Source organism: Pseudorasbora parva, chromosome 23 (genome assembly GCF_024679245.1).
Source record: "Pseudorasbora parva isolate DD20220531a chromosome 23, ASM2467924v1, whole genome shotgun sequence".
NCBI classification, from domain to species: Eukaryota; Metazoa; Chordata; class Actinopteri; order Cypriniformes; family Gobionidae; genus Pseudorasbora; species Pseudorasbora parva.
In genome coordinates this window covers 487,455-510,393 of record NC_090194.1, presented here as the reverse complement: position 1 = coordinate 510,393, position 22,939 = coordinate 487,455, and the positions used below count along the sequence as shown (strand labels likewise).

The window sequence follows — 22,939 nt, the reverse complement described above, 5'->3', positions numbered from 1 at the left end:
CACGAATAGTGCGATTATAACACAGAGCACATTTTTGCAAGTGTGTGAAACAAAATCAATAATTCAGCCACAATGCTGTAAAAAAAACACAACAAGAAAGAGGTTACACTAACACATCAAGTTCAAAACAGACACACACACACACACACACACACACACACACACACAAACCACGATAATATACACGTCCAAATGAACTGGTATGGCCGTTATTAATTTAGTAAAAATGAGCCAAAAGTTTCAAATAAGAGGTTAAAATCATTTTTGTTAAAATTCAATAATAATGTGATGTTATTTGTTGAAAATGTTCTCCTCTGTGCTCAGGTTTGAGTGTAGTCAAATTAATGCAAAAACTGACATTCAAATCAACATAAAATGTAAAACATCTAAACCTTGACAAAAAGGAGTCTTTGAGATCGTCTAAGTATAAATCCAAATCACAACTTAATAAAAATAAGTATTTATGTCTAAAAACACTAAAGAATTTATAAGCCACTTTATATATAGTTATACAGGAACTAGTGGTCATAACAGGGCATTACATCCGGGTTCCTGTTTTTACTGCCACCAGAGGGCAATAACTGCCTTAAAAAATGTATTTTGAAAGCCCTGTCTCTATTTTAACATGGAATACTGTTTTAATTGAAAAATAACACACAAAAAATTTCAATGGGGAAAAAAGCTAATAAAAATTATATAAATATTGCATATCACGAAATTTTAAATAATAATAACAAAATATTGAAATAAAATTAATTTCATTGGTTTTCCTGGGGGGGACCAGAGGGTTAAGGAAACTATACCTTAAATGATATTAGCTCACAAAACCCACAAAAACAAGTCAAGAAACTAATGTATTCAGAGGTATTTATGGTGAACATATGAGAGATATCAGAGTGGCCCAGGTGAAATAATGCTTTAGGACACTTAAAACCTAATCAAACAAGCAGATCCACGCACTGAGGAGTCAGCCTCTCGATCGCTGGGGTTTGTCTTCTTCATCTTTAAACATCATCATCATATCCTGCTGGACTCTGCTGGACGGGGAAATAACCAAACTCGGTAAAGCACATCCAACATGATCACCGTTTATTCTGAAGAACACACTGCCATCCATCCGTTTCCCTTTAGATGCAGACTGGGTTATTACATGGGGCCGTTAGCCTCTGAATGGTTAAGAGATGCTTCACCTAAATTAAAAGTCTAATCATTTATCTGATCATGCATAACATTATGACCAGGTGAAGTGAATAACACTGATGATCTCTTCATCACCCGTTAGTGGGTGGGATATATTAGGCAGCAAGTGAACATTTCATCCTCAATACTTATTTTCCACTGCAAATAAATTATTTAAAAATCAGACAATGCGATTTTCTTTCCCATTCTTTCTCTCATAGTTGAAGTGTAATGAAATTGATAGGCCTCATCTTTTTAAGCGGGAGAACTTGCACAATTAGTGGCTGACTAAATACTTTTTTTTCCTCTCCTCTTTTGTTAATCGCTTTAGATAAAAGCGTCTGATAAATGAATACATGTAGGCCTAACAGAAGTCAAATCAAACTCTTCGATCTGAAGAGAGAGACAGAAGTAAAACACAGGACCGTCCTTTATTAATACACTAAAAATTAAAAAAAACACTTTATTATATGTCTATATACACACACACACACACACACACACACACACACACACACATACACACACACATATACACACACACACACACACACAATTAAGCATTTATACACTAATTTAATTAAATTTTCATTATTTTTGTACACGTTTATTTGTGTGACGTACCGCTCTGAGACAGAAGGATTGGAGATCCTAATGCAGTATTTATTGAAAGGGTAATCCACAATTGTAGAGAAAAGGCCAAAGGTCACACACAGGTCAGGCAAACAAACCAAGGACAGAGGGAAGACTTCCAACGAAACTTCGCAGTGGAAGACAGCGTGAACATGGCATATAGGCAGAGTTAACGAGGTGATGAACACAGGTGTAAAACATTGAGTGCTATTGAATCCGGGCAAAGGATTATGGGTAATGTAGTCTATGATAGAATAACAGTCCGGGTTGGAGTCCCTCTGGTGGTGAGCACGGGCACTCACACTGCACTGTCAAACATTTGTGTTGTTTTTTGTTGGTTTAACTTAAACAAGTAAGTCACCTGGTTGCCTTAAAATTCTGAGTTAGGCCCTTATTGAAATTAAATATTTGAGTTGATACAATGAAGGAAATTTGTTTCATAAATAGAAACTCAAAATATTATTGTATCTGAACAACATAAAAAATGATAAATCATTAAAATAGCACAATTTGGCTGCGTCATCAGAAATAAAACACACAATTACCCAATATGCTTACAACATCTTTTAATAATATTTTGATAAAGGTTGTCAAATATTTAAAAAAAATCATTGTATTAACTCAAAATTTTAAGGCAGCCTGGTAAGTTATTTTCTAAATAATATTTTACAGTGTGGTGAATTGTGACAATATGTTCATTTAACATTTAAAAACGTATTTATTTTAATATCATTTATCTATGTACTTTATTTATATATATATATATATATATATATATATATATATATATATATATATATATATATATATATATATAATTACAGTTTATTTATTTATTTAAATATAATTTGTTTATTTACTTACTTTTTTATTTTTTTCTCTACAATTTTAAGCAAATTTATAAAAAAAATATTAATTCATATGAATCGTTAATTTGTATTCCTTTATTTTAATCGAATTTATTTATTTTAATTATAATGTTTCTATTATATGTTAAATTTATCATTTAATAACTTAAACTTTACTATGATATACTATAGTATTTTTTCATGTGGGTTATAAATAGGATTTGTAGTTCTAGTTGGGAAATAATTATTTTGAACTATTGGCAAATAATATTTGCATTCATATTTGCGCACATGTACCGGTACTTTTATTTGTATGCCTCTGTTAAAATGTAAACGTTTTCTTGTCTCGTCACGCTCAGGAATTACACGGATCACGTCAATGCATGTTTTCAATTCAGAGCGGATCATTTGCCTGAAAAAGTTGAGCAGTTCGCGTCACTGAATTACATTTATCACAAAACATTAGACATGTGGCGCTCAGCTCACTCTCAGTTAAAGGCACAGCGTGTAATTATTCACAGCAGGGGCATGTCTTGACTCTTGAGTGGGCGGAGCTTTTGCACTTCCGCTCGTGTGTGTGTGTGTGTGTGTGTGTGTGTGTGTGTGTGTGTGTGTGTGTGTGTGTGTGTAACACAGCACTGTTTTATCCTCGCACACACATCAGGCATGGTAAATCATGGTACAGTCACACATCGATTCATGATCTGTGTGGCTTCATAAAATGCTTTATTTGATTATTTTATTGTATTGTTTATCTTTTGTGTGCTGATCATTGCCTTCTGCAATAAAATAAACATTAATCAAGGAAAACAATTCAAATAAATGTTGGTTACAAAGGTGGATGTGTGAAATAGCTAGTGCAAGAATATGTAGTATTATATATATATTTTAAGATAAACTACTTAATACGACAGCATTTGTAATGTCATACAGTAATACTAATCTTTACAAACAAATATCTTGGTTACTGAGGAACAAACGATGTAAGTGAAAGATGTTGAAGGTCAGCTGAACTGGACTCGATCCAGAAAGCAACAGTCTGAACACAAAGCAGTCTGAGACAACATTCACTAAAGTGGACCAGAAAGGGTCTGAGTCCCCTTTCAGGACAGTGTGAACGCAAAGAGAACCGGGTCCTCTTTCAGGACAGTGTGAACGCGAAGAGAACCGTGCCCTCTTTCAGGACAGTGTGAACGCGAAGAGAACCGGGTCCTCTTTCAGGACAGTGTGAACGCGAAGAGAACCGGGTCCTCTTTCAGGACAGTGTGAACGCAAAGAGAACCGGGTCCTCTTTCAGGACAGTGTGAACGCGAAGAGAACCGTGCCCTCTTTCAGGACAGTGTGAACGCGAAGAGAACCGGGTCCTCTTTCAGGACAGTGTGAACGCGAAGAGAACCGTGCCCTCTTTCAGGACAGTGTGAACGCGAAGAGAACCGGGTCCTCGTTCAGGACAGTGTGAACGCGAAGAGAACCGTGCCCTCTTTCAGGACAGTGTGAACGCGAAGAGAACCGGGTCCTCTTTCAGGACAGTGTGAACGCGAAGAGAACCGGGTCCTCTTTCAGGACAGTGTGAACGCGAAGAGAACCGGGTCCTCTTTCAGGACAGTGTGAACGCGAAGAGAACCGGGTCCTCGTTCAGGACAGTGTGAACGCGAAGAGAACCGGGTCCTCGTTCAGGACAGTGTGAACGCGAAGAGAACCGGGTTCCTCTTTCAGGACAGTGTGAACGCGAAGAGAACCGGGTCCTCTTTCAGGACAGTGTGAACGCGAAGAGAACCGGGTCCTCGTTCAGGACAGTGTGAACGCGAAGAGAACCGGGTCCTCGTTCAGGACAGTGTGAACGCGAAGAGAACCGGGTCCTCGTTCAGGACAGTGTGAACGCGAAGAGAACCGGGTCCTCTTTCAGGACAGTGTGAACGCGAAGAGAACCGGGTCCTCTTTCAGGACAGTGTGAACGCGAAGAGAACCGGGTCCTCTTTCAGGACAGTGTGAACGCGAAGAGAACCGGGTCCTCTTTCAGGACAGTGTGAACGCGAAGAGAACCGGGTCCTCTTTCAGGACAGTGTGAACGCGAAGAGAACCGGGTCCTCTTTCAGGACAGTGTGAACGCGAAGAGAACCGGGTACTCGTTCAGGACAGTGTGAACGCGAAGAGAACCGGGTCCTCTTTCAGGACAGTGTGAACGCGAAGAGAACCGGGTCCTCTTTCAGGACAGTGTGAACGCGAAGAGAACCGGGTCCTCGTTCAGGACAGTGTGAACGCGAAGAGAACCGGGTCCTCTTTCAGGACAGTGTGAACCCGAAGAGAACCGGGTCCTCTTTCAGGACAGTGTGAACGCGAAGAGAACCGGGTCCTCTTTCAGGACAGTGTGAACGCGAAGAGAACCGGGCCCTCTTTCAGGACAGTGTGAACGCGAAGAGAACCGGGCCCTCTTTCAGGACAGTGTGAACGCGAAGAGAACCGGGTCCTCGTTCAGGACAGTGTGAACGCGAAGAGAACCGGGTCCTCGTTCAGGACAGTGTGAACGCGAAGAGAACCGGGTCCTCGTTCAGGACAGTGTGAACGCGAAGAGAACCGGGTCCTCTTTCAGGACAGTGTGAACGCGAAGAGAACCGGGTCCTCTTTCAGGACAGTGTGAACGCGAAGAGAACCGGGTCCTCTTTCAGGACAGTGTGAACGCGAAGAGAACCGGGTCCTCTTTCAGGACAGTGTGAACGCGAAGAGAACCGGGTCCTCTTTCAGGACAGTGTGAACGCGAAGAGAACCGGGTCCTCTTTCAGGACAGTGTGAACGCGAAGAGAACCGGGTCCTCTTTCAGGACAGTGTGAACGCGAAGAGAACTGGGTACTCGTTCAGGACAGTGTGAACGCGAAGAGAACCGGGTCCTCTTTCAGGACAGTGTGAACGCGAAGAGAACCGGGTCCTCTTTCAGGACAGTGTGAACGCGAAGAGAACCGGGTCCTCGTTCAGGACAGTGTGAACGCGAAGAGAACCGGGTCCTCTTTCAGGACAGTGTGAACCCGAAGAGAACCGGGTCCTCTTTCAGGACAGTGTGAACGCGAAGAGAACCGGGTCCTCTTTCAGGACAGTGTGAACGCGAAGAGAACCGGGCCCTCTTTCAGGACAGTGTGAACGCGAAGAGAACCGGGCCCTCTTTCAGGACAGTGTGAACGCGAAGAGAACCGGGTCCTCGTTCAGGACAGTGTGAACGCGAAGAGAACCGGGTCCTCGTTCAGGACAGTGTGAACGCGAAGAGAACCGGGTCCTCGTTCAGGACAGTGTGAACGCGAAGAGAACCGGGTCCTCTTTCAGGACAGTGTGAACGCGAAGAGAACCGGGTCCTCTTTCAGGACAGTGTGAACGCGAAGAGAACCGGGTCCTCTTTCAGGACAGTGTGAACGCGAAGAGAACCAGGTCCTCTTTCAGGACAGTGTGAACGCGAAGAGAACCGGGTCCTCTTTCAGGACAGTGTGAACGCGAAGAGAACCGGGTCCTCGTTCAGGACAGTGTGAACGCGAAGAGAACCGGGTCCTCTTTCAGGACAGTGTGAACGCGAAGAGAACCGGGTCCTCGTTCAGGACAGTGTGAACGCGAAGAGAACCGGGTCCTCTTTCAGGACAGTGTGAACGCGAAGAGAACCGGGTCCTCTTTCAGGACAGTGTGAACGCGAAGAGAACCGGGTCCTCTTTCAGGACAGTGTGAACGCGAAGAGAACCGGGTCCTCTTTCAGGACAGTGTGAGCGCTCATGCTGGTCTTTGGCTGGAAGGAAGATAAACACAAACACACACACGAAGCTGCGCTGTAATCAAAGACGAGAGCCGACAAAATATGAATAATATTGTATAGTCAGTTCATGCTTTATTTCCTGTGGGCTTTTTTTTTTTTATACAACACCATAAAGCTCATGTTTAATGAATGCTGGAGCGTGTGTTTTATTGCCGTACAGTAGAGTCTTGTTTTCCTCAATATCACACACACTCCTAATACTCTGATTGTTCAATAGAAGCTTTAATGTCATCAAGAGCAGATGTCCTGTCAGCTTTAACTAACGCTTGCCTCGGTTTTCTGATTACGACACAAACTGTGACACTGCACAAAATTCTGGGTAAAAAACAACCCAATGATGGGTCAAATGTGGAATAACCCAGCGATTGGGTTGTTTTAAGCAAATATATCAGGATTAAAAAAAAAACAATCGCTGGGTTAAAACAACCCAATTGCTGGGTTAGTCCATTTTTGACCCAACATTGGGTTAAAATAACCCAGCATTTTTTAGAGTGTGATGTTTGATAAATGTGTGCGATGAGAATCAACTGTTTGCAGTTGTAGGCTACACAACAGTTATAAATAGTAAAATAGTGTTTTACAGATATGGCTACACTCTCAAAAATGCTGGGTTAGAAACAACCCAGGGTGGGTTGAAGATGGACAAACCCTCACACAAGGTTGTTTAAATGGGTCCATTCACTGGGTTCAAACAACCCAATTTCTGGGTATTTTCAGAGGTGGAAAGAGTAACAAAATATTCTACTCAAGTAAAAGTACTGTTACTTCAATGAAATTTTACTTAAGTACAAGTAAAATTACTGGTCTAAAAATTTACTCAAGTAAAAGTAAAAAGTAGCTCATTTAAAATGTACTCAGAGTAAAAGTTACTTAGTTACTTTTTTAACAGTGGGGGTGGGGGACTCTTCCCTGTAGGGTTGTGATAGAATTAGATTTCCACGATATGACAACTATCTCAGAAAACATCAATTAAACATTTACTGTACCTATTATTAAATGATGGTTATTATCACTTGTTAAAATGATGTTAAATGAATGAAGAAGATTGGTCTTTTTTTTATTTGGTTGAACAAATGCTTTATTATAACAAACTTAAAACCATTTGTTTATTTTGTTTATCAAAATTTCAATAAAACATGTCTAATAAACTAAATTCAATAAATTATTATGAATTAGGTTAAAAACTTATTTTTGTCATTAATTCGTAAAAATGTTTAAGAATAATAGAGTCCATATGTAGTAGACGGAGCAGCTCATTCACAGAGAGAGAACAAGCAGATCATATATTCATACAGCATTCAATGTGTAACGAGTAGAAATATAGTGTGGCCCCTTTAAGAGCTGCGCGCGCTCCCTGAAAACGAGTTCTGCATCTTGTGTATGTGCGCACTGAGTTTTGAGCTCCCATGTGTGGGGATTATTCTCTGTTTTTCTGTTGCTAACAGTCAGTTATTTTGTTTTATTGAGTAATGCTGTGGACGGAAATGGAGTTTGTGATGAGAGTTCAGCGGGAAATAAAGCGCGATCTGTTTGACGTCAATCGCCTCCGTGTTTGCATCCACTCCAGATATATTAAGTGAGCTATCCGCATTTTTCACCCGGACACAAGCGTTACAAATGTTGTGCTTTAATGTTCACAGATCATGTCGCGATTTGATTTATTTTTAAGGCCTACAGCTCTACATTCGAGTTTTTCGTTCATCCACCAGTTTGTGTGTATTACACCAAATCTACGTTATAATGTAAAGTTAATATTCATGACTGGATTCCGGGATTCCCTCTGCGTCACAGAAATCCATCGGCCTAAGTTATAAACATACCTTTATTTGCACAAAGGGATGTGTGCCCGAACATGTTCTATGTGTTTCTTCATTTGCATCCACATTTTGTGCAAATTTGATATCCTCCAGGACAACACCACATTATTTTTTTCTATATCCAAAGTATTTCCATATTAGCCAGGAGTTCACGACGGCGTTTTGCTTTCACCTGGGTCTGCGTCACTGACGTCTGTCTTGTTCGTCTCCATCTGATATTTGCGCGCTTGTTCTCTCCCGCGTCCCGCGCCGTCTATTCAATATTAGTCATTTCCGGATCGCGGTCTTTTTCCTCCTCTCTTTGCATTAATGATTTATTTTTACTCAGTAACGGATGTGGTTTAAAATGTAGCGAAGTACAATACTTTAATCAAAATGTACTTAAGTAAAAGTAAAATTACAGATTTTTAAAACTACTTAAAAAAGTAGAAGTACACAGAAAAACTACTCAATTACAGTAACGCGAGTAAATGTAATTCGTTACTTTCCACCTCTGGGTATTTTCAACCCAACCTGGGTTGTTTTTAACCCAACATTTTTTAGAGTGTACAGTTAAAATGTTTTTTTTTTGTGTGTGTGTGTTTTTTTGTAGTAAACTTTAATAAGATTAACAAGAGCCAGCGTGATATTAATCATCTGAAGTCCAGAATGCTGAATTACCTGCAATCGTTTCCTGCTATCATATAACCCAAAAATCCTGGGTTAGAATTTCGGGTCAAATATGGACAAACCCAACTGTTTTGGTTAAAAGAGTCATCTCACACACACACACACACACGCACGCACGTGTGTGTGATAAGTGCCCATATAAGGAGTTCCGCTCTTTATGATGTCACACAGGGCCATACTCAGTTAAACCTCCCGAAGTGTGTGTGAATCCTGAAGGAGTGTATTGAGCACAGAAATGCTCCGTCACTCGTCCAGCTCGTGTTCTAAACTCAGTCTATGTTCATCACGAGGATCGACTCTTGATCAGTGTATAGAGCTTTAGATTAAAAATGTAACCCAACAGTTCTATATTCGACCCAACCCAGCATTTTTTACAATGGAATAGAAAAATAAACTATTATCTTCACGTAAGGCTTTAACATTCAGTGTCTAAGTGCATCTCTCTGTAAACATTGCACATTATAATATCAATCATCAACAAGACAGCAAATAAAATCATATTTTTTTCCCGTCCTGCCGTTTCTTCTGTGTGTGTCCCTCCTCAGGTCGGCCTCCTGCGGACCCGTCCGCCAGCTCTGCTTTCGTGGCCTGTTTGCCCGCCGCCTTCAGCACTCCATTGAGGACCAGATTATCCAGATTAAAAGCCGTGATTCCAACATTGACAGCAGAAGTTACGGCTGTGTCTGCCGCCTGTCCTGCCTCGTCTCCATACCTGAGCAAAACATGAGGATTCGGAGCTTCAAGACCTGACCGGAGAGCTTAAAGGTCCCATGGCATGGATTCTTTGATTATTTTATAATGTTTCCTGAGGTGTACTTATACTGTTAGTATAGTTTTTACATCAAAATAATGTCATAAATTAGAAATAAAAGGCATTTTTTTCTATACAGATATAAACCCTCTGGCTTGAATGCTCTGTTTTTAAGGGGCGTGTCTGCTGTGAGACTTCAGTGAAAACGCCCACTGTTGTGATTGGCTGACATCTTTGCATATTAAATGAGATTATGTGGCGGGGGGCGTGGCTTAGACAGAGAGCGTGCTGAGTTGTTGAGAGTGCGAATTAATTTAGTTTGTATCTGAGAGCTCTGAATAAACACCCAGTCATGCCGACTTTACAACGTTATTTCTTTCACAAAATGCTTTCACCACAACTAACAACAAACACGACATGGACATGAATACAGTAAGAGCTTCTGTCGAGCTTAAAGGGTTAGTTCCCCCAGAAATGAAATGTCTGTCATTAACTCCTCTCCCTAATGTCGCTCCACACCCGTCAGACCTCCGCTCATCTTCACACACAGTTTAAGATATTTTATATTTAGTCCGAGAGCGTATGCAAGTGTATGCACACTATACTGTCCATGTCCAGAAAGGGAATAAAAACATCATCACAGTAGTCCATATGAGACATCAGTGGGTTAATTAGAGTCTCTTGAAGCATCCAAAATACATTTGGGTCTTTATCTGAGGATTGAACACAAACCTGGAAGAGAAGCCAATGCTGAATAAAGTCGTAGTTTTTGTTATTTTTGGACCCAAATGTATTTTGGATGCTTCAAGAGACTCTAATTAACCCACTGATGTCTCATATGGACTACTGTGATGATGTTTTTATTCCCTTTCTGGACATGGACAGTATAGTGTGCATACACTTGCATACGCTCTCGGACTAAATATAAAATATCTTAAAGTGTGTGTGAAGATCCGAACATTATAAAGTTAGTGACTGGCTTGATTCACTAATGCAGTATTAAACTGACCGTATTAAATGATTTAGAAAGAAAGTCTGTGAACTTGAATGACTAGCTCCACATCAGGAATCCCTGACCCCAGATCAGGCATTAATGAGCGCTAGTACTCACTGTCTGTGGCGGTGCTGTTTAATCTGAATTCAGGATCCAGGATCAGCTCGTCTCGCATGTTCTCAATGGCAGAGAAAGAGCCAGAACTCGCTTTACACCCGTCAACGTGAGGAACTCATATTAGTGTTGAAAACCCTCATAAAATGAGCATTTCATGCCATGGGACCTTTAAACATCGCCTGAGTCCAACGGAAACGTTAAAAAATGTGTTTGCAAATGAACAGAAGACCATATGTTGCATTCAGCTCAGTTTTAATTCACAAAGCACACAGAGACCGCTGCTAAGACGAGCTCTGAGCGGTCAGTAACTCGGGAAATAAGGCACGATGGGTGTGTGAGAGCTCGGCGTTAGCCAAAGAAACGGCAGTGTGTTTTTACCCGCCACCATTTATATCCGGCCAGGAGCGTCCAAGAGGTTTCCTAGACCCCTAAATCTGAAAAAAGCCACAGGAGAGAGTCAATGAAACCACTTCCCAAAGTTTACATCGGCATATCCTCCTGGGACCCAGAAGAAAAAGGGTTTTGAATTGTGTATTTTTCATGTCATTTTAGAGCATAAGAAACAAATGGACATTTAAAATGAATAAAATGACATGAGATTGCACGTATAGGCCAAACACAATGGGATTTATTTTTAATTTACCAATCAAGGTTAAGGTTTCAGGATTATTTTTTAAAACAAACTTTTTTTAAAGATGATTCTGTTCATGTTATGAACTATGATAACTGAATGCGCTGATATATCGTCCTACTTCATGCATTATGTGTGTAAAATGGCCAAACTTGGATTTTCCCATTCAATGCAATGCATATTGCATTAGTGCAGCATGGGATGAAAAGAAGAAGCATAATAATGGGAGTAATAGTTAGCAACATTTCATAATAATATCTAATATAGGAACATTGACATGTAATTTCCTCCAAACATCGGGTCTCTGAATGTGCTCAGAACATCCTGACCTAAAACTGTGACTATAATGTGATTTAATGCGGATAAAAGTCTATAACTGGGTCTCAGGAGGATATGAAGAAGCAGGAGATCACGCTGTAGGCGGAGGGAAAGCAGAAGAGAGGCCGTGGATCCTGAAGACTTAAACACTTACTTATGTCTCACTGTAGTCACCGTCTCTGAGGTTAAACTTTTGCCAATCGTTTTGGCTGCCGTCTCCAGACTTGACCAGAGAGTTGAGAAACCTGCCGTTTACACACAATCATCTTTACATGAACAATCTATTCATTTAAGATTTTACATCAAATCCATCGAAACACTGCAGTCGAGACCCCAACACAACCCCTTCCTCTTCCCATCGGACGGAAAGCATCAATTACATTATACCAAGACAACAAAATACATCATTATATGTGACTCTGGAGCACAAAAACAGTCATGGGGTCAGTTTTTTTAATCTGAGACCTATAGATGATCTGAAAGCTGAATATTAATCTCTCCACTGATGTTTGGTTTGTTCAGACAATATTTGATCATCTGGAATCTGAGGGCGCAAAAAATCTAAACATTGAGAAAATCTCCTTTAAAGTTGTCCAAATGAAGTCCTCAGCAATGCATATTACTACTAATAATACAGTTATGATATATTTACGGTAGGACATTTACTAAATATCTTCATGGAACATGATCTTAATATCCTAATGATTTCTGGGATTGTTGGCCATTGCCTCAAATATCCTCGTGAGACGCACGACTGCTTTTGTGCTTCAGAGCCGGACCGGATGGGCCAATCGGGAGATTTATTTATTTATTTTATAAATAATTATTACTGTTTAGATTCAGCAAGGCAGAGAATAGAAGCAAAATAAGAAAAAAAATGTTTTTTACATATTGAATGAAATCTTTTTGGATATTTAAGTAATTTTAAGATTTAAAAAAATGGTCATAGATATAATAGTTAGATTTAGCCTAATATAGTAGATGTAGATTCTGGGCAAACAGATGACCATAAGGCGGATGATTTACACCAAGGTGGAGACGGGGACGAGAACATTTTGAGTTTAGATTGTCAGAAACACTAGGCTGATGATCGTGGTGGAAAGGAGAGACATTCGGGATATTAGGGAAAATTAAGAAGAGGAAAGGGGAAGAGAGGGAACCGTTAGAGAAGGACTCTAATTAATCAGGGAAAGAGGGTTATCCATGTTTCTGGATTGTCTTTGGGTGCTTAGGAGGGCCTGGATGGGTGTCGGATTTCCTGGCCTGGAATTGTGTCCCAGTTTGGCTCCAGGGTTTGGGACTGTATTCCTGACGTGAGTTTCAAGGGCACACTGCACAAATACTTCTTATTTAGTATTTGTGTCTCGTTTCCAGTCCAAATATCTAAATATTCTTAAATCAAGATGCATTTACTAGATCAGTCAAAATTACGTGAGTTTTTGCCTAAAACAGGCCAAATGATCTGCCAATGGGGTGAGAGAAATAATCTTATTTCTGATTGAAATATTGTTTCTTGTTTCCGTCCCAAACAGAAATAAGATTATTTTTCTCACCCCATTGGCAGATCATTTTGCCTGTTTTAGGCAAAAACTCTCTTCATTTAGATATTTTTCCCCAGAAAAACAAGAAAAAATATCTTATGTTGTTTTACTGATCTAGTAAATGCATCTTGATTTAAGAATTGTTAGATATTTAGACTGGAAACAAGACAAATGACTGAGGAAGAAGAGCATGTTTGGGTCGTCATTCCAATGCCTTGCATGATCTATTTAATCCAATGGGAAAAAATGGGAGGAAGAGAATATTTAAACTATATTAATCTTCTGGTAAGTAGTGTGCAAAATGCCAACATTTTACAATTATAGCTTATGCGCATGTTCTGCGCTGTAATCCCACAATGAGCTTTTTACCATTGATTATTGGGTCTAGAATCAGAGATAAGGGAATAATAAAGTCTGGCAGAGGGAAACTATCCTTCGGCTCATTTAGGGACAGTGGATTCATGTACACTGTGCCATTTGGGAATGAATGAATGAATAAACACCTACGAAAGTGGGAAGATTCCTCGGCTTACCCTGAAGGCTGCTTCCTGCCACTAGTTTGGCTCCATCCATTTTGGAGCATCCATCTTTGTTTTTCTTCAGGGATTCTGGGACGAGTTTGCTTCCGTGTTTCTTCACGTGTGGAGCGAGTTCTTTCCCAACTCGACCCGTTACAGCAGCGACTCCATCCACTGGAGAAGAAGACAGTCGTTGATTAGAGCATATGAAACAAATGGACGATTGTTTTGTGAAGAATTATATTAAATTCATATGTTATGACATGTCCTCTGAAGTCGACACCAGGACTCAGTTATTACAAAGAATTTAATGACATGAAATTGCACGTATAGGCAAAAACAATGGGATTTACCAATCATTTTTTTAAGTTTCTGGATTTTTTTTAACCAAACTTTGTTTAAAGAATAATCTGAACTATGATATAACTGAATGCGCTGATATATCGTCCTACTTCATGCATTATGTGTGTAAAATGGGCATATTTGGATTTTCCCATTTAATGCAATGCATATCATTTGCATATTAATGTGTTCTTAGTGCAGCATGTAATGAAAAGAAGAAGCATAATAATGGGAGTAATAGTTAGCAACATTTCATAATAATATCTAATATAGGAACATTGATATGTAATCTCTTCCCCTATTGACTCGTTGTGTCTCCAGAATGCCTGATAATCCTGATTTCAGTCCTGCCGTCTCTACAGTGGACATTTATCAAATCAATGCCCTGATCGATAACAGAAAGTCATATATTGATTAGAAACCCCGTAACATCTTCCTGAGATCTTGATTTATAACAAACAAATGAGAAAAATAATCTTATTTCTGTTTGGGATGGAAAGAAAGAAGATTTAATCAGAAATAAGATTATTCTCCTCACCCCATTGGCAGATCATTTTGCCTGTTTTAAGCAAAAACTCATTTTGATTTTTTTTTTCAACAAAACAAGAAAAAATATCTCATGTCGTTTCACTGATCTAGTAAATGCATCTTAATTTAAGAATATTTAGATATTTGGACTGGAAACGAGACAGAATGACTGATTAAGAAGAGCATTTTTGCAGACTTAAACCTGTGACGTGTATGATGTCTCAGAACCTCATTATAATATAATGTGCAAAAGTCTATTCCTGGTCCCGGGAGGATATAAAACAGGCTGTGAATGTGAGCGGTGTTTACCGAGGAACTGGCTGACCCTCACAGCGCCCCCTGTGGCCGTTCTGGCTGCGTTTAGGCCCTTGGTGACCTTTGGGCTGACCTCTGCAGGCGTCTCCTCTGGAGTGATGTTTTCTCGTAGTTTAGAGGCTCCTCTCTGGATGGCTTTACCTGTGGCTTCACCTCCTCGCACCAGGCCTCGGCCCAACCAGGACGACCCTGCGGACAGAAACCACACACTAGGGATGTGCGGGATACCGGTACTGGAAAAATACCAGTATATATTTCATTTAAAACGGTACAATATCATGATTTTGCACATTTCCGTATATGCTGATTTTCCGAAGTTCACCGCTATACAGTATATCAGCGCGCTACCCAAACTGACCCGAAACAAACGGCAAATGTGACAACAACAGGCGAACAAAATGGATAAAGCTGTTGAATCTCACTCAAGATGCCCAAAACGAATTAATAAAGAGAGGAGTGGAAGTGAGATGTGTAATTACTTTGCTTATAAAACTGATGAAGAGCCATCAAACCTAGCCAATAAGCGTGTCACTATCCTGACTTTAAGACTTCTGAAGCGATCGACAGGTCAGTGATCATTCAAAGCATCTCATTTAGACATTTATTCTCCTTTAACACTGATCAACGCACACACACAGCCTAACATAAGATCGAATATCACAAAATCTCCGGCGTCCGTTTCAACCAATTAAGTTTAGATCTCATAATATTTGCTTGCGTACTATTGCACTATTTACATCCGCGTTAGACACCGCCGCCTGTGTGTGAATACTCACTAAAGACGGACATTTGTACATCATTCTGTGCGTTTGACTGTTTAAGGAAACTTGAAATGTGTAATGTGCGAGCTCTAACTTACAGACGTGTGTGTGTCGCTCATATCTCCTGTAACTGTAATTAAGAAAAATGCTATAAAATCGCTTAAATGATTTGCGTTATCCGTCCCGAGACGAGCGTGAAATGTTGAATCGGATTTTGCAGAGTCGTGCGATGTATTGAAACCAGAAGCAATTTGCTAATTTTGAGATTTTTGCTGAAATTATTTCTCGCAAGAAAGTTTTCAAATGACTGATCTTGATGCGATAAGCTTTGCTGAATAATTTACTAATAATCATTTGTGGTTATTTCCCACTTTATAAACTCAAAACTTGCATAATTGTACTCATTCTTGTGCGATATACCCGCGCTAATATCCGACCGCATGGTATCGAGCCATCCCTAAAACACATACACACACACACTGCAAAAAATGCTCTTCTTACTTAGTATTTGTCTTGTTTCTAGTCAAAATATCTATAAAAAAAATACATTAAGAAACATTTACTAGACAAGTACAAATAAGCAAAATAATCTTGTTTTCTGTTTGAATTAAGATTATTTTTCTCACCCCATTGGCAGATTATTTATCTTATTTTAAGCAAAAACTCTCTTCATTTTGAGTTATTTTTCCCAAAACAAGACAATTACTTTTGCTTGTCTAGTAAATGTTTCTTAATGCAAGAATTTGTAGATGTTTGGACTAGAAACAAGACAAAAATACTGAGTAAGAAGAGCATTTTTTGCGCTGCAGTCTCTACTTCAGTAAAAGAAACCAACACACTAGCTCTCCAATGAGAGGCTCGTCCTGACTCCAGGTGTTGGTTGTGAGTTCAGACCTGCTAAGATGCTCTGGGACATTTTTTCGCTCCACACAGGAAGAGTTTTCTCCTCAGCTTCTGCTGTTCCTAAAGGAGGAACCTTCTCACTCGGGCTCGGGTCTGATCCTGTAGCGCCACCTTGCTCTTCATCCACCTTAAATAAAAACCCTAATTTATTATGAGCAGTACAAGGTCAAAAAAACAGAGATGGACAAACTACACAACTTCATTACCTGAGTTAAAGTAACAGCACTGCTGGTCTAATATTACTCCGTTACAAGTGAAAGCTGTAAAATCTGATTTTTACTGTAAAAAAAGTACAGAAGTATTTGTTTTCTAAAGTACTTCAGTATCAAAAGTAAATGTCCTTCTTTATGTCGCCGCATTATTGTATTATAGTTGTCTAAATGCACATTATGCCATCATGGTTTAAGCCAGTCAGTGACGCTCCATCTGACACACTAGCAGACGACTAACTTAAACTCATTTAAATACTTGTAGAAAAGTTACAAAGCTGCTGTCACTTTAAGGCCGAATGCACGGATCCAATACACTGATACACATCTGATATTCTCACACTGTTCACCTTCACTGAAGACAGAATCAACTTTGTTTATGTCAATCCTCCACTAAATGAGCATTTGGACATCCGTCTTCTTCCATTTTGCTCTAAACTATAAATCAGTGTTTAATAAATGCTGTGAAATCATTGAACTTCACGAGACTCTACAAGAGTGATTCCTGAAAGGCTTTCTGCAAAAACCCAAACACCTTTTAAAGAAGTTTGTGGGCGGGGCTGAGTTCAGCTGTGGGTGGGGCTGAGGCGGGCTGTGGGCGGGGCTGAGTCCAGCTGTGGGCGGGGCTGAGGGTGGCTGTTGGCGGGGCTGAGGGCGGCTGTGGGCGGGGCTGAGGCGGGCTGTGGGCGGGGCTGAGTCCAGCTGTGGGCGGGGCTGAGTGCGGCTGTGGGCGGGGCTGAGTTCGGCTGGTATTCAGGCTAGTATATTTGCATGGCCCGCTCATACGTGAGGTTATGTTTTGCTCTCATGCAAATACTCACATGGATTCATATTGAAATGACTGGATTTTGACATTTTCCCATGCAAGTTATACAAAACTAAATGCATTGATTTTTTTTCCATCAACTTTTCTTGTTAAATTACCTGGACCCTGAGCTGTGCCAGCTCTGCCAGCTGTTCCTGGAACAGCTCCCTGTCCGCCGCAGGCAGATCCGAGGACAGCACGATCCCGACGTAGGACCCCGGCACCGCGGCGGTGGTGTCAGGAAACGTGAACACGCCTCTGTTGCTCAGTAAGACGGGAGAGTCGGGATACAGCGGATAGATCCAATCACACACCTGCAAAACACACACTCTTTTACTGCACATCATCTTTCACACCAGAATATCTAAAACTGGGCTTCAGGGGAGCCTGGCGAAACACAAAATATCATTACTGTAATGCTCTACTGGGTGGTTGCCCTGCTCGCTTAGTAAACAAACTCCAACTGTTAATTCCTCAAAGCACTAAATGGTTTAGCTCCAGTACTTAAGCGAGCTCTTAACACATTATACTCTATCACGTCTACTGCGGTCTCTAAACTCTGGCCAGTTGATAATACCTAGAATATCTAAATCAACTGCAGGCGGTCGATCCTTTTCCTATTGAGCTCCTAAACTCTGGAACAGTCTTCCTAGCATTGTTCGGGAAGCAGACACACTCTGCCAGTTTAAATCTAGACTAAAAACACATCTCTTTACTATGGCATACACACAGAACATTATTAACTCTCATTATTCAGATCAATTGACTGATTGTTAGGCTGCATTAACGAGGTCAGCCGGAACCGGGAACACTTCTCATAAACATAAACATTTTTATCATATCAGTGTGACTAGGAGCATGAAATTGTGTTTCCTCATATTTCATGGTCATGGCTGGACAAAGGCCAATTTCCCTTAAAAAAAACATGCCTAGACAACACACACAAACCCTGCTGCTCATGACCACACACTGATGTCTGAAGACACGAACCCATCGGTTTCTGGGAGAAACTCAACAGTATTAATGTTATTCTTTTCCCTCATATCAGACGAATCTCATCTAGTGTTCCCGTCCGCTATTACTGCCGTCTGGTGAGGTCAAACTGGCGCGATCATAGATATATATTATGTAGATGCCTCATTCGACTGATCCGCGCAGGCACAACTGAGGATCTATATATATATATATCTATGATCGCCCCAGTTTGACCTCACCAGACGGCAGTAATAGCAGGCACGACTGGAGCTTTAGACCTGGTTCTGTGGTCACATGACACTAAAACAAGAGCTTTTAGTCGGCAAACCCACCAGATGGAAATAAAAGCAGCCCATGGCCACGGTTAAAAACCTCTTAAAGACTCCACGGGTCCTGATCAGTCCAGAAAAACATCATCAAATATATCCTTTAAATGTTAAATGAGGAGCTCTGACCTCATTTGTGGCGCCATGAACGCTTAATGTCTACTTTCTGCAGATATGCGTTTGTTTTACACAGAGCGACTTATTTACACTATATTAGTCTGGTGCCATTTCCACCTGGATTTGGCCAACTTAAATCGAAAAGCTTATAGACAACATATGTGTATCACTTTTAGCAGTGTTTTATGTAACTTTAAAGGGTTTCCTTTAAAATGACACCAGAAGTGTGTATTTCAAGACACTGTATGTGTGTGTGGAGCTAGCCCTAACCCTTTAGGCCAAATCCAGACGGAAATCCACCAAAACGGCCCAGATCTTAAGAGCTTAATGTAGTGGGCTGCTTATTTGCTGGAGGTCCTGGACTTCTTGGTTTCATGGATTCTAGCAAATACCAGCAGATAAAACATCAAAACCTGCTGGAAATCTTCTAATGGGCCGTGGTTGGATCTTGCATCAGGACGATGATCCAAAATCCACACAGAAATGTCCAGTTCCTGAGCCGAACCCTTTAGAAGATGAGCTGAAGAGAAGAGCTGGAGGAGAAATGGGGTCTGATCTCCACACTCATCAGGCTTTACAGGAGAAGACTCAGAGCTGCTGATCAATGTGGACAACATGCACTGGAGAAACCCTTTCCAGAACCAGAGGTTCAGTTCTTTCACTTTAAATGAAAGATCCAAGAGATAATCAATGCAGATGTATTTCTACAGCCGTCTTTGCTCATATTGACCAATAACTCTGAGCTGGACTGTATGAGGGGCTGTTTGTGTGAGCGCTCCGAATGCCAGCCTTTGTTCTGGACGGCTAAAGTTGGACAAAAGAGCGTGTGGGACCAGCATTAGTTCTGTCCAGCATCAGAGCCACAGCTATTCAACCAGATTTCTATTTGCTGAAACAGCGTGCAGGCCGAGTGTGTACAAAGAGCCCTCAACACACACACACACACACCTAAAGCATTGCTAAAACACCACAGAGTCCGGTTGGACTGGCTTCTGCGGGTCTGAGAGAAGAGGTGGAGCAGAACAACATCCTGGACTCAAACTGAAAATAAAACTAGCCTGAGTTTAAAAGAATCTCACGATGATACACACACACATCTCAGTCCGTCTCTGGATCTCACACACACACACACACACACATGGTGTCAGCTTCCGTCAGGAATGAGCCTGTGATGGTATGTCAGTAATCTCAGGTATCTGATCTGATGTTCAGCTAAACCCCACAGACGTCATTCTTTAACACCAGATCATGTGATCATCAGCAGACCGCTGGCTAACTACTAAACACACATAAAACAATTCATAAACACACACTCTTATTTTACACATTAATCTAACTATTAAACACACATAAAACAATTCATAAACACACACTCTTATTTTACACATTAATCTAACTATTAAACACACATAAAACAATTCATAAACACACACACTCTTATTTTACTATTTATGGAGCATAAACCAGACAAACACAAGCCACAATTAACTTAATATCCTTTATAATATTATTTTGTAATATGATCATATTTCAGTTTTATTAATTTTAGTACTTCAACATTTATTTCAATCATCAAGTTTTTCATTTAATATTTTATTTTATTTCAGATATATTTCAACTATTTTTACTGATAGTTTTAGTAAACAATAATATCACAGCTGGAGAATAAGACACAAATCATTCATAATCAGTATTTTTGACCTTTTTTGCAGGTAAACATATCTAAACATCCATAAAATCAGTTTACATCTATTTCTGCATAAGATGACTTAAGACTTTACATTATACGTTTATATTTTTTGTTCTGCATTTCTCTTGCATGCTTAAAGCAATTAATTTAGCAATTATTTAAATAATATTATAGTTTTTATTGATATATTTCATTTGATTTGTTAAATCTTATTATGGAATTTTGCCATTTTTAATAGCTATTTTTACATTTTAAAAAATTTAAAAGTTTTATTTATAAAAATAATTCTTAATCTTTTTTCTTATTTTAACATAAAGCATTGCTTAGCACAAGACAAAATACAAGTCCCTGTTAGTTTAGTATCATTTATCTTAGTATTTATTAATATTTTATTTGTATATTTTGTTTATTTATTCATTTTTATTAGTTTTTTAATTCCCATATTTATTTTTATTTCCATCTTATAAATTTTAGTACTTCAACATTTACTTAATTTATCCTTTCGTTTAAGTTGTTTGGGTTTTTCATTTAATATTATATTTGGAATAATATTTATTATTATTAATTATATTTATTTCAAAGCTTTTTACTAATGGTTATAGTTAATAATAACAACACAGAACAATAATCATACATTTATGAGTGTGTGTGTGTGTGTGTGTGTGTGTGTGTGTGTGTGTGTTGGGTAGGTTTAGGGGCAGTGTAGGGGGATAGAATGTACAAGTGCACAATGTAAAGTGTAAAATCCATTACGCCTATGGAAAGTCCTCACAATTTACAAAAATACGTGCGTGTGTGTGTGTGTGTGTGTGTGTGTGTGTGTGAGTGTGTGTGTGTGGGGGGGGATGTTTTTGTGACATATGTGGACATTCCATAGGCGTAATGGTTTTTATACAAACCGTATTTTCTATCCCTTTACACTGCCCCTTAACTTACCCATCACACACACACACACACACACACACACACACAGCCCCTAAACCTACCCATCACACACACACACACACACACACACACACACACACAAAAACTTCTCCTGTGTGATTTATAAGCCTTTTGAAAAGTGGGGACATGGGTAATGTCCTCATATTTCACCCTCTCCTGTAATACCTGTGTCATACCCATGGCATTATACACATTTGTGTGTGTTTGTGTGAGTGTGTGTGTGTGTGTGTGTACCTGTAGGTAAGCCGGAGCAGAGTCCGGGCTGCTGTGGATGAGGACCCGCAGGTATCCGGGGTAAGACGGGGCGCTGACTCGACCCTCGGCGGACACGAAGAACATCTGGACCCCGCGCGGCAGGAACAGGATCTCCGTGCCCGCGCCTCGGGGACCGGCCGCGTTCGGGGCCGCTTGGAACGCCCTGTGGGCCCCATGAGAGAGCGACAGATGGCCGTCCGTGGGCTCCGGCGTGTAGGCTGGAGGAAGCTCCGCGGGGGAGGCCTGTCCTGCAGCGGATCGGACCGGGGGATGGAGGCTCGGAGGCGGGCGAGAGAGCTCCTGTATGCGAGAGCTGATGGAGCTCAGGGTCTCTTTCATCCTCAGCTGTGTGTGTCGCGCGTGTGCCGTGCGCGCGCCCCGTGTGTTGACCCCCAGCCCCATGAGGAGATGCCGTCGGCCCAGCTTATACAGCAGAAGCGCCTGCTCTTTATTCCCCCCCTCATCACACCGGAGCCCCGAGTTCAGACACTCCAGAGCTTTCCCGTAGCTCTCCCGGATGGCCCGGAGCGCAGGGTCTGACGACTCCATCCCTGGAGGAACTTTACGCGTGACCGCCGAGAAGCGCGCAGCTCGAACTACACTTCATACCCGCGCGTTTTCCCGTGAAGTAACTCCTGACTACATTCTGCGCATTCTGCCACCGAGCAGGTTCGACCAGATCACGGAGAAAACACAAACAAACTTCACATCGCCTCGGGTCGCCGGTGCCGCGGGCGCGTAAAACCCAAAGGCGGACAGCGCGGGGATTTTACTTCCCAAGTCATTTAGTTTTCAAGTATATGTACTTCATCAGTGTTCTTCTTGGAAAAATTTTACTTCACACCATTCCAAAACATTTTTACAGCAATACATTTCATATTGAATATTATTTAATACTTAATTACATTAAAAATATAGTACTGTATACTTTTACTCAAGTACAAGTGAGAAAGTACTACATTTTT

General features: G+C 40.6%; 1 protein-coding gene across 2 annotated transcripts; it reads right to left on the bottom strand.

The window, feature by feature from the left end:
• Positions 1 to 6,514: 6,514 nt before the first annotated feature.
• Positions 6,515 to 22,721, bottom strand: sparta (spartin a). Of its 2 annotated transcripts, none has more exons than XM_067433399.1 (7): positions 21,954 to 22,720; positions 17,786 to 17,980; positions 16,644 to 16,779; positions 14,983 to 15,177; positions 13,819 to 13,977; positions 11,899 to 11,989; positions 6,515 to 9,645 (listed from the first exon to the last, which is right to left on the bottom strand). In XM_067433399.1, exons 1-7 carry the CDS (start codon positions 22,521 to 22,523, stop codon positions 9,429 to 9,431), a joined length of 1,563 nt encoding a protein of 520 aa, XP_067289500.1. In that variant the 5' UTR covers positions 22,524 to 22,720; the 3' UTR covers positions 6,515 to 9,428. The 2 variants fall into 2 exon arrangements, with proteins under 2 accessions (XP_067289500.1, XP_067289501.1); XM_067433400.1 differs by lacking the exon at positions 6,515 to 9,645 and adding an exon at positions 10,649 to 11,229 and having other exon boundaries at positions 21,954 to 22,721.
• Positions 22,722 to 22,939: the final 218 nt, after the last annotated feature.